The sequence below is a fragment of the Ostrea edulis genome, chromosome 1 (assembly GCF_947568905.1).
Source record: "Ostrea edulis chromosome 1, xbOstEdul1.1, whole genome shotgun sequence".
In the NCBI taxonomy this organism is placed as follows: domain Eukaryota; kingdom Metazoa; phylum Mollusca; class Bivalvia; order Ostreida; family Ostreidae; genus Ostrea; species Ostrea edulis.
Window position 1 is genome coordinate 70406668 of NC_079164.1, and position 18654 is coordinate 70425321.

At 35.5% G+C, this 18654-nt stretch overlaps 1 protein-coding gene across 1 annotated transcript in view; it reads left to right on the forward strand.

The window, feature by feature from the left end:
* The window catches only part of LOC125683365 (5'-3' exoribonuclease 1-like), a 42785-nt gene extending 24527 nt beyond the window's left edge, over positions 1-18258 (forward strand). The window contains exons 28-37 of the mRNA XM_048924447.2: positions 2594-2796; positions 3052-3637; positions 4094-4225; positions 4782-5042; positions 6200-6326; positions 8303-8517; positions 13369-13485; positions 14385-14478; positions 16230-16507; positions 17172-18258. Coding sequence (XP_048780404.2) covers positions 2594-2796; positions 3052-3637; positions 4094-4225; positions 4782-5042; positions 6200-6326; positions 8303-8517; positions 13369-13485; positions 14385-14478; positions 16230-16507; positions 17172-17474 — 2316 coding nt within the window. The 3' untranslated portion in view covers positions 17475-18258. The remainder of the gene's footprint in view (positions 1-2593; positions 2797-3051; positions 3638-4093; positions 4226-4781; positions 5043-6199; positions 6327-8302; positions 8518-13368; positions 13486-14384; positions 14479-16229; positions 16508-17171) is intronic.
* The last annotated feature ends 396 nt before the right edge of the window (positions 18259-18654 follow it).

The window sequence follows — 18654 nt, forward strand, 5'->3', positions numbered from 1 at the left end:
TTTTTTCTACCCACTGGTTCTGGTACCGGTACCGATTCGATTGGGAAAAATAGCGTCAAAATCAAACAAATTGGGAATTTTCTACCAATGTATCGACAAATGATTTCAATTAAAAGAAAAGGAAAAAAAGAACAAAACAAGAAGTATTCATCTCTTTACAAACTTTTTTACGGTAATATTTCCTGTTGTGAGACATAAAGAATCATCGTAGGCTTATTTTAAAATAATCGTAGCTCTACAAAACGCGCACTGCCATGTTTTGTACTTTTGATTTAATACTGGAAGTAAACATTTTAGTTAACTCATACATTTCAGACTAACATAAAGAATCGTTGTAGGCTCATTTTAAAATAATTGTAGCTCTACAACACGCGCATTGCCATGTTTTGTACTTTCAATTTAATACCAGAAGTAAACATTTTAGTTAACTCGTACAAAGTATCGGACTTTTTAGTTTCAAAATTGGGGAAAATTTACGTTTTTTGGCATTGGGAATGGTACCGTTTATCGGTACCAGTTATATGAGGAAAAAAAACGCTGGCAATGATCTAGTGTGAGAGAGTGGCAGTGACTTAGTGTGAGAGAGTGGCAGTGACCTAGAGTGAGAGAGAGGCAGTGACCTAGTGTGAGAGAATGGCAGTGACCTAGTGTGAGAGAATGGCAGTGACCTAGTGTGAGAGAATTTGTCTCTGCTTTCTTACATTAAAAAAAAAATCTCTTTTGTTGATTCAAATACATTTTAAGATCAAAGAATATGTCAGTAGTTTATCAAATACCCATCAATATTTACATTTGCAATTGTTTTCTCCTACATAACACTATTACGAGCAATACGTATTTATTTCTGGATAAATCTACTACGGGGTCAACAGAGGTCACGGCTGTGCGTATGAACATTTGTTAAAAGTGGGTAACAGGTACTACTTTTACTAAGGCAATACACATCTAGCAATCGCTCTCACTTACTACAGAAATCTATCAATAGATGAAATCAACATAATAAAATGTATTTCCGGTTTTATTTGCATTCCAAGCAGTGGACTTTCATCCATAATTGATAAAAGCATTTCTGTAAACAATATTTTACTATTGTATGTCTAAAATTTCGTCTGCTACAACTTCACCCTGGTCATCGGTGATGCGGAATTGTACCTACTGCTAGACGATGACATTAGGCTTTAGCAAAAAGGTCATTCACAGGATGTATGGCCGATAAGTCGTCAAAGTGCATTAAGACCTACACACCACACTGCTTCCGTGCCACAGCAGCCAAAGTGCTTGATGTCGGTTTCCAAGTTTATGTCGGGACATCGAAGCGAGGCGTCGTTAAAAACCTATTACAAAAAATTATTGAGTCAAAAGAAGCGTTCAGTGAGCTCATGTTTATCAACAATTACATATCCACGTCCCTTACCTTCGTGCAGTTCCACATTCTCTGCGATGTTCAGTTCTTTCCGGAGATTCATCTGAGCTGCGTCCTCTGTCCTGTCTATAAATGATTTGCCTACACCTGACGACTGCTGCCCTGTTCTTCATGTTCCTCCATCTCAGTCTTCTGTTAACTCCGTAATATCCACAGAATATCTTTCAAAGTCGGTCTTCAGCGTCTTCATTTTTCAAAAGTCAAAGCGCATCACAACTCTAAGTGTAACACTGCGCATCCCCGTTTAAATCATAATTCCCCCACCCCCTAAAATTAGACATATGGAAGAGTTTTCCATTATATACTCCCGAGTTAATGTATAAGTATATGTTGATATACTTGCTTTCTAGCGTCTTAATAATTAAAACAGTTCTTCATTTTATAGAACTTTGTTTTGTGTTGTCGTCATTTTGAACATCTATGACGCTTCGTTGTGGACGTCAACAATTTGAAATGTATGGAAACGTGTTGTTAACACAATTCAGCAATGTTACCGACCAAAAATGTAAATATAAGTAATAAGGTATCATTTTAAAATATTTATCGGGATATAAATACGGGTTGGTACATGATCAAATTTTCCATAAAGCCCTTCGTGCTTTATGGAATTTGATCATGTGACCAACCCGTATTTATATCCCGATAAATATTTTTAAATGATACCTTATTTCTTAAATAATCTGCATTTTGCTACTGTTAAATCCTACTTTCTGGATTACCACAGTGTGGTGATCTGAATCCAGATCATGTCTCTGAAACTGATGACGTCACAATGCATCAATGCACATTTTTGTGGGAAGTGATTAACCATGTCACAAACTGCAATAAAAAAATATTGTCGCTGTATGTTTTTCTTATTGCTAATTAGAAATATATTCATTTATTATAAATATGGATTTAAAAATACATAAGGGGTATATAATGAGTTTATCATTACTACAGTAACTTGATCTAAAGAGTTGGATTATGTCTTATTGACAGGCGCGGATCATCAGATCAAATGCAATGCTTCACATTTTGTTTTATCTGATGATCCGCACTTGTTAACTCAATTTGATCCAAATCTTCGGATCAAATTAATGTAGTAATGATGTATATATATAGGCCAGTAGATGCCTGATGAAAAAGACTTATCAATCTAAATATCATATTTTACTTGATTTTCCTCAGCCTCTGCTGATCCAAGGAGGTGTGTTACCGGATCCTACAGTGCAGTTTGAAATATTTGACCGCATTGTCAACATAAAGAGTGGATACTCAGTTCCGTTTGGCCTGAGGGGGACTGTGGTAGGGATACAGAAAGGGGAGAAAGATTCGGAAACCATGTATGATGTCATATTTGATGAGGAGTTTCCAGGTGGAATAATTATCAGGTTTGTGAAATGTACTGAGAAATACAGAGTCACTGGTACTTACATTATTGAATGTAAAAAAAAACCCACTTATTTTGCTTGTAAAGTACAATTGTGTATACATGATAATTTTGAAGAAATTATTAAGACTGAATAGAGAGACATTTTCAATGAATATGTGTAGTAATTTTGAGGACTTCGCAAACATTTTATGGGGCATGACATTTCAGAAATGATCTTCCTTTCAATATTTATACCTCTGTCGTTATTTTCCAGGGGCTCCTCGGCGAGAGGGTACCGACTTCTATCAGCAGCCATGATCAATATCACACACGGAGCTCGCAAAAATAATGCTGCGAAAGAATTGAAGTCAAAATCTAACCAACAAAATGTAGGACTGTCTCAAAACAATAACTTCTCAACTGGTTCCCCATATCAACAGAAACAGCAACCTTACTACCCCGGGAACCAGAATAAGGCACACAGTTCTTATGCTGATGCTTTTAGAGGAGGTCAAGGGTCATACAGCGACTTCAAGAATAGGAATGATAATCGAAGATATAATGACTATGGGTATCATGAGGATGACTGGGGTTACAGTGATTATGGGAGGGGACAAAAAGGTTCATTTAGACAGGGAAATTATGGAGGAAGGGGCAACCCTGGGGATTACCAAGCCAATATAGATTATGACGGTTACAATGACAGGGGACATTACTCTGAGAGTCCACGGGGGAAAGGCAGCTCTAACAATAGTGACAGAGGATGGAGGAACCAGACAGGAAGCAGAGACATGAGGCAGCAACAGAAGGAAGAGATCGGGAGGGAGAACCAGATTAAGTCACAGCAGAATAAATCTCAGGCAAGTGTCACAGCAGAATATATCTCAGGCAAGTATCACAGCATAATAAATCTCAGGCAAGTATCACAGCAGAATAAATCTCAGGCAAGTGTCATAGCAGAATATATCTCAGGCAAGTATCACTACAGAATATATCTCAGGCAAGTATCACTACAGAATATGTCTCAGGCAAATATCACTACAGAATATATTTCAGGCAAGTATCACTACAGAATATATCTCAGGCAAGTATCACAGCAGAATATATGTCAGGCAAGTATCACAGCAGAATATATCTCAGGCAAATATCACTACAGAATATATCTCAGGCAAGTATCACAGCAGAATATATCTCAGGCAAGTATCATTGCAGAATAAAATTCAGGAAAGTATGCTGTATTTTGAATTTTTTCAGTTTTAGTTAGTGTGTAATGAATTACTCAAAGTGATTTACATGTATATTTGAATTGTTTACAGAATAATGAGTCATCAGCCAGTGGTGACCTAGATTTACGACAACAGAGCTTTGATGGCAGTGATTCCACGAAGCCTACTTTTGTGACCCCTAAAATTTCAAAACAGGCCAGAAAAGAGGGCAGTGCAAGAAAGGTGATTTATGTAAATAAGGGAACATACTGATGAAGTATTTTTCTTATCTAAACAAGATTGAATATGCTCTAAATCTGAAAATTTTATTTTGTTCTAGAAATGTGCCATTATGATAGTCTTGTATGTAACTTCAACCATAATCATTAATACAATCATTAAACACGAAGATTTTATCAAAATAAAGATTTCAGTTCTATTGAATATATACTTACATTATATACATAGAAATAAATTTTTGAATGAGAAGGCAATAATGGAATTTTGCTTCAAAGCCTCTGAATAGGTTTTCTAACACAAATATTATTAACAAAGTTTATATTTTGTTTCTACCATTGAAAAAGTAAATCACAATTTTGCTACAAATTTCTGACACAAAGATGACATAATATCGGTTTAACAAGACTGCTCTGGTGATATGCTAATTTTGATAATTGATATAAGATTGCATTTGAATCTCCATCAACAAAACTGTACCCTTGTTTGTTTTTGATAAACTCTGTGTAGTTTGAATTCTGTGTAGTTATAACGTTACTCAGTATTTGGATATGCTCCACAGAGTATCCCCGATGGACAGAGTGAGTTTGCCAACATGTGGAAGGAGCTGCAGTCCTCTAACAAAACCGACCCTGAAAAGACGGTGGAGAAACCATCAGTCACGTTAGATCAGGCAGCTACAGCACTAGACAAGGTCCCCAGCCCCCAGAAACCCATCAGTGAAGACAAGAAACCCCAGAACACACTGGAGAAACTGTTCACTCAGGCCAAGTCTGCAAAGGAGTCCCAGGAATCTGCAGAAACAACAAATTCTGCTGCAGAGGTGTGTTGTAGATCGAGCTGTAGGGAAAAATGTCAACAAAATTGTATGAATTTGTATGCCAACAAGACAGGACACATTGTTTTTAATCTGACTTTCTGATTACTTGTAGTTGTGTCTACAACTTCAACCTTCATCGTATCATTTGAATCACACAAGGAAAATAGCTGTGGGTCAAAATGAATGTCAAGGTCAAATATACAGTTACTGTAGTTAATGTGTTTTGGCCCCAAAACATCATGGCAATGTTAGAACTATGAAAAACTACTTGTACTGTATATTTTAAAAGACAAGAACATTATGAGTTTCAGTGAAGCCAAGATAAACGCATTTACCATTTAAATATGACATTACAAATGTGACTTATGTTGTAATTTGATCAAATTTGAAAAAGCATTTCTAGTCAAAATCCGTCCATCTTCAGGCGTCTTCATTGCCATTGTCAACTTTTCACTTTTTTGTCATCTTATCCAGAATTACATTCAATTACAGTCAAACTCGGCACAAAGTATCCTTTTGGGTAGAGGGTATTCAAATTTGTACAAATAAAAGGCTGTGGTTTTCTCTAGGGGGATATTATTGTGAAATGGGTAGAATGTAAAAAAAAAATTTGTCTCTAGAACCACTGAACAGAAAAACATCCCATTACATGAAAGCTTACATGTAATTATGTACAATGTCATGTAGTGTAAATTCCACTCAGTTCAGATCATGATTCCCAGGGCATGGGTAACGATGGTATATAGATTTATAATCTTAGTGTCCCAAACATATATTGAGTCCTGTACAAGCAAGGGGACTCCGATGCACATTGTAACTGTGGACCTTTTATTCTGATTAACTGTGTCATTAGATTAACTGTGGGCGTTTTATTCTGACTGTGTCATTAAATTAACTGTGGGCCTTTTATTGTGTCATTAAATTAACTGTGGGCCTTTTATTCTGACTGTGTCATTAAATTAACTGTGGGCCTTTTATTCTGACTAACTGTGTCATTAAATTAACTGTGGACCTTTTATTCTGACTGTCATTAAATTAACTGTGGGCCTTTTATTCTGACTAACTGAGTCATTAAATTAACTGTGGGCCCTTTATTCTGACTAACTATGTCATTAAATCAACTGAGAGCCTTTTATTCTGACTGTGTCATTAATTTGTAGGAGACAACAGCTGCCCTAAAACAGATGCTGAAGATTGGATCGGACCCCGGTAGTACAAATGATAATCCACCTCCAAAGTCGGAGAAAGCTTATGGGCGACAGCTTTCACTTCAAGAATTATTTGATGGTAAGTAAACTTTTAACAGTCCCTATTGACGGAAATTTGATGTTAAGTACATTCATGTTAGTATTTTTGAGTGTAGAAAAACTTAAAATATTTGAAATACTGGTAGTTTTTCTGATCAAAGTTTAGTATCTGCTTTTGGTATCTGCCATTTTTAACTTTATGAATTATGACAATTTAAAGTGCTTCTCTGTTACCTCTTGGCCAAATTTTGATTTAATAACTTGTTACAAAGTATGCTTTGGTACATTATAAATATTCGGGTTTGTACAAATGAAGGACCATACCTCCTTTCAAGTGGAGATAATTGGGAACTTGTGAAAATATGATAGGGTGTATAAAAATTCCTCAAAAATTGTTCTGACTCTGCACTGTGCAACTGCATGCACCCGTAAATTTGGGAAATTTCCAGTTTTCTGCGATAATTGTGCTTGTTATGTGCAAGGGAAATAACCCAACGCCACTCTCCCACTGTGGCGCATGGAACAGAAAAAGGTAGATAACTCTTGCTGATATAGAATATAACGTTTGTCAAATATTAGTTTATTTCTTAAATAAAATTTTAATCTAAAGAAACACTTGATTACAAGGTCAGAACTTGCTTGAGAGATTCTTTATTGTAGTGACATGGTGATTCAAGTCTTATCAAACCCTGGAGCCAGGGTAGGGTTTCAATAGACTTCATAAGTGTGTAGAGGAAAATTCTTTGAAAATCTTCTCAAGAACCAGAAGGACACAATTTGTCAAATCACTGCACGATTATCCTTATGTTTCTTATGTAGTGTGTTATGTAGTACAGTATGTACACGCCATAATCCATAGCGCCACATAGAGGGCTTTAAAATTTCACTTCAGAATATATTAGGAATTTTTTCAAAATTTTCCTCTCAAGATCCACAAGTTTGTCAAATTAATATACAGGTGACTCTCGATAACTCAAAGTTCGAGGGACCTTGAAAAAACTTTGAGAAATCGAGAGTTCGAAATTCAGAAATTGAAGGTCCGCCGACATGGTTCAGATTTTGCAGTTACTGGAAATGTTTGCCAACAAGATCATATCGTTTTGACATGTTTTCCTTCCTATTTGTCAGGTAGTTAATTTGATATAAAAATAAAGAACCTTATTTTGCATTGATAAAAAGATTTCTAAGTTTATGTATTTATTTGCTCTTTAATCATGCTAAAATAGGCATACAAAATCAAGTTCCGATAAGGTTTTACTATCGTTAACTAAACAGAGCACAATGTTATGTCGCTTTACACAAAGCAAAATTTCTAACAAATAAGTAAAACGAAGTTTCAGAGTAACTTTACACAAAGAACAAACTCAAAAAATTTAACAGTCTTACTCTCTCGTTGTCAAGTCAAAACAAATTATAGATTTTATTCATAGCCGGATTAGGTATAATTCTAATCAACACAAGACCCCTGTGTAAGGTGTAAACTGACCAATTAGCGAATTATATACTCAAGTGTTTCACTCCCACAATGAAGATGTTTCACCCAGGTAAACACCTAATTACCACAGCCACACTATCCTCCGGCATTCCACAAAATCCAGGTAAGGTCTGAGGGGAAAATTATTACACGCTTGGGTAACGGTGGGTACACGCTACCACCACTTCGAGAGATTGAGAGTGAAAAACAATGAAATGTGTTTTATGGGACCCAACTTCACTTCGAGAGATTTTGAACTTTGAGAGATCGATAGTAAATTTGCTTTGTTATATATAGAGAGAAAAATCGGGACTATGATTTCACTTCGAGAGACCGAGAACTTCGAGAAATCGAAGTTCGAGCCATCGAGAGTCACCTGTATAACCATCCTGATGAAGTGTAAAATCTGTTGATACTGTATTCCCTAGGGCTCAGATGAAGCCATAACAGGGATTTAATTTACAGTATCTTATGACCCTTAGGTTTTACCTTATTAAAAAATAAGCATCAAAATGTTATAAAGAGAATTACAATGTTTACAGGAGCAAAACAGCTACCCCCAACCACCCAGCTAGCCCCTGGTCAGTCTGCCCAGGAGAGCCCAAGACAAAAATCATCAAAAGAAGGACAGCCACCAAACCAAAGAAACCAAGCACCCCCACATCACCAAGGCAACCGAAGAAACCCGGTGGTGGATTTAACTGCCTGGTGCAGGTCTCAAGGAAAACCAGAACCTAGATATGATTTTTTAGGACAGGTGAGTGTCCATGTATAAGACTGAAGGTGAACTCTGTGTATACAGTCCCTGAAACGTTCTACTTTACCATTTTTCCGTTTGCTCACCGTACGTTCACCGTGTGCTCTTCGTGCGTTCACTCTGTGCTCAACGTGCGTTCACTGTTCGCTCTCCATGAGTTCACCGTGTGCTCTCCGTTCACAGTTTTGCGCTCACCTTGCGTTCACCGTTCACTGTCTTTTGGAACACCAAAGTCAAAGGATCGATTTTCATAGCAAGGCAAAAATGAAAAAGGAACGTGTGCATAACTTTCTTATTATATCAGAAATTTAATTCATAAAGTACAAATATCAACACTTTCAACTGCGAAAATTCAAGGAAAACTGCAGATCACTCATCAATATCAAAGAATAGAATAAATCATTGGTATTATCATTACAAAACATAAATATTGTTCAGTTAAAAAGTGGTGGAAGTTCTGAATAAGAGGAAAATGTAAGAGCCTCCAGTTATGAATTTAACCCTAATACACGTACATGTAGCGAAGAACGAGCAACAAGTGCTGGTACGTGTACGAAAATGAGGCAGTTTCAGTTAATGAATTCCTCGCCCCCACCCGAATTGTCCTTTCAATATTTTCAAGTTTGGGCAAAAGCACAATTTATTATATTTTATTTTGTCTCACATGACAAGATGTCTATATAAGTTTATTATTTTCCTTAACCCTCCCCCCCTCTCTTACTTAAAAAAAAACGAAGTTACACTATACATTTCAATGCACATTCGTGCCCAAATGTCAATTTGAATTGACAAATATTTCTGATTATTTTACGCCTATATTTATGAGAGACATTGTCAATAATATAGGGTTATTGAACTTATATTGGTGAATATTGGCACGAGTTGGCTGTGAAAATGCACGAGCTTGCGAGTGCATTTTGACAGCCAACGAGTGCCGATATTCACCAATACAAGTTCAATAACCCTTATATTATATAGCTAAAGTATTTAGTCGTTAAATTATATCCCTTTTCACTCAAAATACCCCAAAATAGACGAGATTTCAATATTGGCAGTGTGCAATATCAACATGCATTTCTTAACTGTTCAATATTTAACCCGTCATTAATGCATGAGGCAAACTGATTTTGTGAATGGGGACATCATAATTTAAGTACAGTAAAACATTTTGCATAAGTAAATATCAAATACCAGCTCTGTCAGATTCGGAGGACCGTCGTCTGCCATTTTGGCTTGTTTACGTCGTGACGGTTACGTCAATATTGAACGCTCATACTCGAAATGTTTCGGGCGCATACAATTTACGCAATGCAAAGTTAGCGTGCAATAAATTCTCAGGATATTGAACGCTGACATTCTCTAGATTTTACGCAGATTTTATAGTTGACTATTTATTAGCTATATAATAAATGTATTTACTCCTTTCCCCAAATTTGAAATTTTTGAATCGTTTGTCTCTGATATGAAGATGAAATATTTCTCATACATTTCTGCCCCACATATGATATCCGTATAGTTCAGTGCAATAAGCAGTTTTATCCACATCAAAAATATAGAAATATTGTACAATCTAAATGTAAATTCATGGCTACACTATTTATTTTGTACGTACGTACATTAATTCTGAGATTATTTCCTCGGGTCGATATACTATACATATATTTGCAGTAAAGTGAATTACACAAAATGATTAAATCTATGTGGGAATAAACCTTTTATACTATTAAGAAGCATTCAGGTGTCAACACAAGATATTTGTTCTATCCGTGTTGATTGTTTAATGCATTTAACTTGACTCCTTTCGGGGATGTTTTTTAATTGTGTGTAATCCAAACGATCGCGCTCGTAAATTTTGAAGTCATGCATGTTCATCTGTAAATTCTTGGCACTAATTTCTAGACTATCTTTATTTCACATGCATCATTTTACTCTTGTATTAAAAATTGAATACTATGCATCTTAAGTCAAAATATATAATACATGCAGTATACCAAGATGACACACCAATATTCATGATTTATGAAAACGTCAAGAATTCTAAATATCATAAAATATATGTTTCTATTTTTCATACTGTAAATAACGTACATATGAAATTTGCTTTTGTTTGTGCATGATTGCTACATGCATTGATTTAAAATTTGCGATCATTTTCATGAGAAATATACATACAATACTTGCTCGAAAATGAACAAACAGATGTATCCATATATATATTCTCTACCTGATTATAACGTAAGTACAATCCAAGGGGAAAATCCGAAATATACCGAATGATTAGACCATTTTGTGTTCACCGTGCGGTCACCGTTCACCAAATTGCATTCACTGTTCACTCACTATGCATTCACTGTTCAAGTGGGAAAGTAGAACGTATTAGGGACTGTATGACAGAGGGTAGACTCCGAGAGTTATGCCCTATCTTACAAAATGTCCTATGAGGAAGACCAGAAATAATGGTATAAATTTCATTCAGTCTGTAGTATAGATGCATGTAGGTTGATTTCATCACTTAACACAAGAGTTACTGAATGAGCAAAATTAAAGGACTACCGGGTAAATTTAAACTTTTGCATACTTTTTAATGACATTTAGTACAATCTTGCACAAAGTCATATATGGACTCTGATCAAATAGTTTAGTAAATGCGCTGCTTCATACTACTTTTACAATGTATATATACAGGTACCCATACCAAACTTCTAGTTCACAACTTTGGAGTTTTAAAAGAAAATTAGAATGTATAATTAGATTACATTCATTACAGACTGTGACATCATTTCTGAATGCTAGCATAGTTCATGAACTGTTAGGAGTAATTATAAAAACAGCACAACACTGTAATTGTAATATTTTATATACACATATATATGCTTGTATATTTTAGCATAAATCCTGAATGATCACAGATGTACAGTCCCTGAAACGTTCTACTTTAGCATTTTTCCGTTCGTTCACTGTTCGCTCACCGTGCGTTCACCGTTCGTTCAGTGTGCGTTCACCGTTCGTTCAGCGTGCGTTCACCGTGCGCTCTCCGTTCACAGTTTTGCGTTCAGCATGCACTCACTGTTCGTTCACAAAGCGTTCACCGTGTGCTCACCGTTCGTTCATCATTCAGTTTTTTCATTGTCATTCATAACACCAAAGTGAAAGGACCAATCTTGATAGCAAGGCGAAAATGAAAATTGAACGTGTGCATAAGAGTGGAAGGATACTTTCTTACTAAATCAGAAATTTAATTTTGAAGTACAAAATGTCAGGATTATCCACTGTGAATGCCGAAAGGTTCATTTGAGCTTTTGTTAAAAACAATACTAAATGAGAGACGAGTATAAGAGCTTGTCGTTATGAATTTATCCCAAGTACAAAAAATAAGGCAGTTTCAGGTAATGAAAACCTCTTCCCCTGTGTTCACGATTTAGCATTTACAAGTTCGGGCACAAATTATTATAATTATTTTGCATTGCTTGACAAGAGTTTTAAACAAGTCAACCCCCCCCCCCCCCCCTTACTTTGAAATATAAAAAACAAACGATGCTACATAATGTACAGTGTACATTGTACCGTATGTACGTGTCAGAATGTCAAACTGATATAGCTATTTTTATGCCTATATTTATGAAAGACATTGTCATTACTACTCTTGCCAAATTTGAAACTTTTGTAACATTTGTCCTTAATGCAAAGATGTAATTGTTTATCTGGTACGTTTCTGCATTAGCCTTTAAACATTCTACGGGTAGTTCAGTATAATAATCAGTTTTATCTGCATCAGATATATACAAATATTGCACGATCTAACTGCAATCTATGGTCACATCAATAATAAAAATAGAAAGTTTTACTGATTATTTCCTCGAGTCGATGTAGCTGTGACAAATGAATGACACAAAATGTAAGTAGGAATATTTAATACTGTTAGGAGTGTTGAGGTGTTGACACAGGGTATACCGTCCGTATTGTTTGTTTACTGCATCTATCTTGACTCCTTTCGGAGGTGTTTGTTCATTACAGGTATCCCAAACTCGTAAAGTTTGAAGCCATACATGAACACCTGTTAAATCTGGATGTCACTACACATGTAGACTATAGTGTTTTCCTTTTCACATGCATTGTTTATATATTATACCCATGGATTAAATGTATCTGTACATGTAATGGTATACACAATGTACATACCAAATTTGCTATTGTTTGTGTATGACTATTGCGTGTATTAATGTACAATTTGCGATAATTTCATGAAATATATACATGTATACTTGGTACTTGTACAAAAATATATTACATTGAATATATCCAGAACTGTAAAATATGCTGTATCATGATTCCGGTTTATTTAAAAAAAATTATTAATTGATGAAATATACATGTACATGTATTTTATTACTTGATTATGAAATCAGTAAAATCCCAGGGAAAAATCCGAAATATTCCGAGTAAATATATCATTTTGCATTCAGCGTGCACTCAGCGTTCGTTCACCGTTCACTTTGCGCTCTACGTTCGCTCACCGTTCACCAAATTGCGTTCACCGTTCACTCTGCATTCGTTCACCGTTGGCTCTGCGTTCGTTCACTGTTCGCTCACCATGCATTCACCGTTCGCTCACCGATCAAGTGGGAAAGAAGAACATTTCAGGGACTGTAACTGTAAATACCGTATTTTGTAATGACTGTGATGATGTAACTGTAAATACCGTGTTTTGTAATGGCTGTGATGATGTAACTGTAAATACCGTGTTTTGTAATGACTGTGATGATGTTACTGTAGATACTGTGTTTTGTAATGACTGTGGTGATGTAACTGTAAATACCGTGTTTTGTAATGACTGTGGTGATGTCTTTGTAGCCCGGCTCTTTCTGCTGTATTGTCACTTTACCTGATGGTGCTAGATTTCAAGGATCTCGCATGAGGAGTCATCAGGAAGCCATTGAAAATGCGGCAGCCATTACCTTGCTTCAGATAGTGAGAAACATATAAATACTGATCCATTTTTATGAAGTGGGTCAATTGTTCTGCACATGTTGGTCTCGACTGACAATATGTTATGCAGGTGTATCTTTGGAACCCTTTGCTTAACAGTCAAAATGCTTTTATATATAGAAGTTGCCAATGACTAGTGGACAACCTCTATTGATCTTCAGGTCAAAGGTCACGAGGTTTACTGTCATACATCTACCAGATGTTCGTGAGTCATCAAACTTGATACTTACATGTATGTTAGCAATAAAGTGCAGTAGGGCCTATATGATACTTGATGAATTTTAGGTCAAGATGTCAAAGGTTACCGGGTTCATTGTAATATTTGTGTCTAACCATTAATTTCACAAGGTTGCATATGATTCTTAGGTGATTCCTACAGATTTTCAGGACCAACAGGTTAAAGGTCACCATATTTACTGTTATACTTATAACACATGTACAATGTGCCATATTGATATGTTTATAAAGTCCTTTGCTTGATCATGATACATGTACATAGGATAGCCTTGACTAGTAACCCTTAATGTAGATTTCCAGGTAAAGGTTAAAGGTCATCGTATTCTCTACATATATAAATGCAGGTTTCAAGGGGGGGGGGGGGGGGGGGGGGGGGGGGAGGGGATGGAGAAAATGTGTACTTTCACATGAGTTTACCAGATTGTGGAAAATACTGTTAATTCCTGTGAAAGACTTGAAAATTAAATCAAACAATATTTATCACTATAGTTTTAATAGAACATGTCAATTATCATTCAAAATACGAAAGTACTATTTTACTAACATCTCAGTAAACATCATAATAATATGACATGTTTTTATGAAATTATTATAATACCTGTGCCTTTGGTGGGATGATGTACAAACTGTTTCTGAATTCGTAGGGAGCTTTACCTATGATGGGAATGCCGGGCATGAGACCATTAGCGTCACCAAATTCTGCATTCAAACCAGTGTCACAGATGTTTCAACATCATGGTAAGGAGTGTTAATGCTTTCAATGAATTAACAAGCAAGGGTAATATATACATGTGCTTTGTCACAAATGAATAGTGTTAATTCCTAGATATATGCGAGGAATGTAATACTGCGTAATTTCGCGAGAAGCATCACTCACGAAATAAAATTACTCGCTTTTGTTTTTATATTGCTAAAATACGGGTAAATACTCTTGATCGACAGAGCACTCGCGAAATTATGTTCTCACAATTTGACGTATACGAGTCATTTCATGATATTAAGTACTTACATAAAATAAGGAATCAATAATGCATGTTTTCATTGAGCAGATTAATGATATTTAGAGAAAACAATTTTAATCATTGTTTTATGAAATTTTACCATGAATATATCATGTGTTTAGCATCTTTCGCTGAAAAGTATACATTCATATACAGGGGTTTCCACTTAATCCAATAGCCTATTTGCCAAATGCCCCAAATGAGTAGACTTTATATACCCCCCACTGCACCCCACCCCTGCACTTCTATTTGAAGACTTTATAAGGTATTTAGTGTTTCACACAACAATTCTTCGCATCATCATTACAGTGAACTATATTATCGATAGAACCAGTATTACATTGTATCCATAAGTATTTATCAGTATTTTCTGTCCATATTGGTTTATTGTCAGTTTGCTTATTTTCATTAGACTTTATTCAATGATTTGTTCGTTTTACTGCAAGCAGCTGCCATTGTGAACCGGATGTACAATGTGTAACTAACAGAAGATGCAATGCAACTCTAGATTCACATTGCCGTATGATAAACAAAGTGAATAAAAACTTAAATTAGATAAAGTTGTAGTTTATGATTCTCTTTATTTACTGACTTTTTTAGCTTTATGGGATTGCTGTATCTTCTGCTCAGGATTTGAGCACTCCTCGTACTCAGCACAAATGTCATCACAATTTTTTTTATATTGTACTGATTTGAGGTTGAGAAGAGCCAAGTCTCTTTGTTAATATTTTTCTAAGGAGGTTTTTCAACTTCAAATTGATCTGCAAGTGACATCTCTCTGATAAATATAGAATTACTCACATTAAACCATATTTTATGTACAATCATTCGGGTAATGATTGTTTTCTACATGAAAGATCTAAGCTTATCAAATTTTGTTTCCATCAAATTACTTGTCGGTATGAATATATTGATAAATTTGTACTTTGAATGATTGGTATTCAAAGCTAAAGATCAAAGCCTATCAATTTTAATTCTCTTTGATACAAATTATACCTAAGCATAATTACGTAGGTAAACTTTTCCTGTTTTAGAGCCAATTGCATGTACCTAACCCTAGCTATTTCAATTTTAATTGATTTTCACACTTCAAGCTACATGTACATATGAAAAACGACAAATCACAAAAATCAGCCATTGGATTTAAAATTTCCTTGACCAGGTAATATGCTGTGGGACAGGCAGTCCATATTAGTAGCTTATATGGGGTAGTGCTCGGGGTCAATCTGAGTGCGTCGAAGTGTGACTTCTCACCTGTGAATCTTTTCTATCCTTATACACAATGAATAAGGGGGGGGGGGGGTTCAAAAGGTGTGAAGTTGTCAGGATAGAGATCAATTGTGTATATTACAGTGCACTTCTAGATATATTAGTATATTAAATATGAGATATTTCATCCTGTGACATATATTAGATTGATCCAAATATTCGAGTATGCGATATTAGATTAAGTGGAACCTTCTGTATTTACTATTGTTGTACATGTAGGTATGGCCCCGAACATGAGGCATCCTAGGCAGCATGGCCCACCCCACCAACAGTATTATGGACCTCAGCAGCATGGAAACTACAGGCAGCAATCAACCAATTATCATAGCTATAACAAACCTAACTCGGCTAGTCATTATGGCCCTAACAATCAGAACCAAGGCCCAAGAAAAGTTCAAGCAGCCAATCAGAGCACTAGACATGGAGAGAGATTATCAAACTCTGCAGAAAGGAAATCTGATTTAGACCCAAATTGCAACCCTTTTGTACCTCTTCAGGTATGTATCAAAGAAAAGTTTAGATTTACAAGTTGTTGCAAAACATGATTTATTTTGGATTGTAACACCTTGTACCCAACTTTTAAGAGGATATCCCCATCGTGTGCAGTACATCCAAAGAGCAATATTATTCACTAACATTGGAGTGAAAATCCTTGTTCTGAGACGACAACATAAATGCCTTACATCTAACTCCTTCATTAGTTTTCATGTGATTTAGTAGGGCCCCTTCATAAGGTGGATGCCCTATAGTAATCACTCTGAGCGTCCATTCATCTGTCAACACTTCCTATGAAACACAGTAACTTAAGTTACCTTGGGAAGATTTCATAAATTTTATACATAATACTTTGACTAGGCAGAGGAAGACCCCTTTTGATTTTCAGATTTATCATCTCTATTGTTACAGAGTTATTGGACTTAGAACTTTTAAATATTATTAAGATAATAGCACTTTCTATGGTATGCAGGATCTCGAGATTACTTGAAGATTTTCATAGAATTTAAAGGTAATGCTTGGAGTTAGAAGAGGAAGACCCTTTCGATTTTTCGTTTAATACGACTTGGATTTTATAATCTAATATTCATTGCAGGGTCCTTTTTGCTGTGTCAGTTTTCTAGTTGTACTGAAGAAGCCATAATTTTGATTTTTTAATTTACCAAGGTAACAATACAGCAGAAAACTCCAACCAAACGGAAAGAATCAGACTCGGAAAAAGTCAGTGAAAGGACTGTGACAGAGACTGTGGTCAACGAAGGAGCTAGGGGTACGGATAAACACCAGACATCAACACTCGGTTTTAGAGACTCATATCAAACTGTGATAAACCCAAACACTGAAGTCAAATCCACGTCAAAGGAGCCATCGGAGCAGAAAAAAAGAGAAAAAATGCCGCAAAAAACTCAGACTGGGCAGCAAAAGAGAAGACCTAGAATTGCAGCCAACTTTAATTTTGGTGCATCATAAATGTGTTTCTCAAGAAATAATTGACATTTATATTTTGAAAAAAATCTGGGAAATTTGAGCCTGGATGCTATTCTTTTATAATCATGGTGATACACAAGGTTTCAGCATCATGTACTGCAAGATTGATTTGAGTTATCAAAAATGGTCCGTCCAGATATGTTGTAAAATACACATACAGTGGACATTTTGTAATATGAAGAATTACATTTTTTTAATCTGTGAAATGAGAGTCTTTAAAGTGTTTGTGGATCAAATCACCAGTGCTGTTAGTAAATGTTTTGTATGCATTAAAGATTTATCAAATTTTCAACATGTTATTGAAGTACATTCACATTTATGTATTTTCGTGTTTGTTTATATGTGGAGTCCGGTAGATCCTCCAGAATACCTTTGATATGAATCCTGTCTTATTTCATTGTTCTAGTGAAAGTCATTTCAGTTTTATGTGTATCAAGATGTTCAATATCGATTTTAAATTTTTCATGGTACAATGTACTTGCATTTTAGTAGGTCTCAAGATGATGAAATTACTTCTGCGTAGTATGTGTGTATATCAATAAAATTTGTCTACTTCATTTATACATGTATGTACATGAATATGTAGAGTTATTGAGAATTTTAGTATTGTGAAGTATTTCATCAATTATCAGTTTAGAATTTTTGCAGATTTTTTTCTCTTGGAACCTACTATGAATCTGTTCACCCATTCTAAGTGGAATTTTTGTATTGTTCTGTAAACCCAGTCTACAGTTTGAATGAGATGATAAAATCCTGCTAATTCACATCAGCTTTTGTTGTTTCTCACGCAGGCATTGAAGTTTTTTTTTTTAAGTCAGTTGTTAAAAATACATGTAGCACATTTGCTGTCAGTTTTACTTTTAAGTTTGCAGGGAGGTTTTGTTCAGAAAGAAGTCAAACACAAAGATATTCAATTGGGAAAGTATCCATATTTAGGGTAACCCTTCCAAAGTAAGAAAGATTTTCCGAGAAGTTTACATAGTAACTATTTTCCGTCCCTGATGGTTACATTCTGAACTTGATATCAAGAAAAATTTGTAATGCGTTTATTTCGACTGTTTAATGAAAATTAGGTAGTGTCCAATGACCCACCCTACGATAAAATCAAAAGTACTGAACAGTGCTAACCGCCGCTTACACATAAACGCTGCTTCTACTAGGA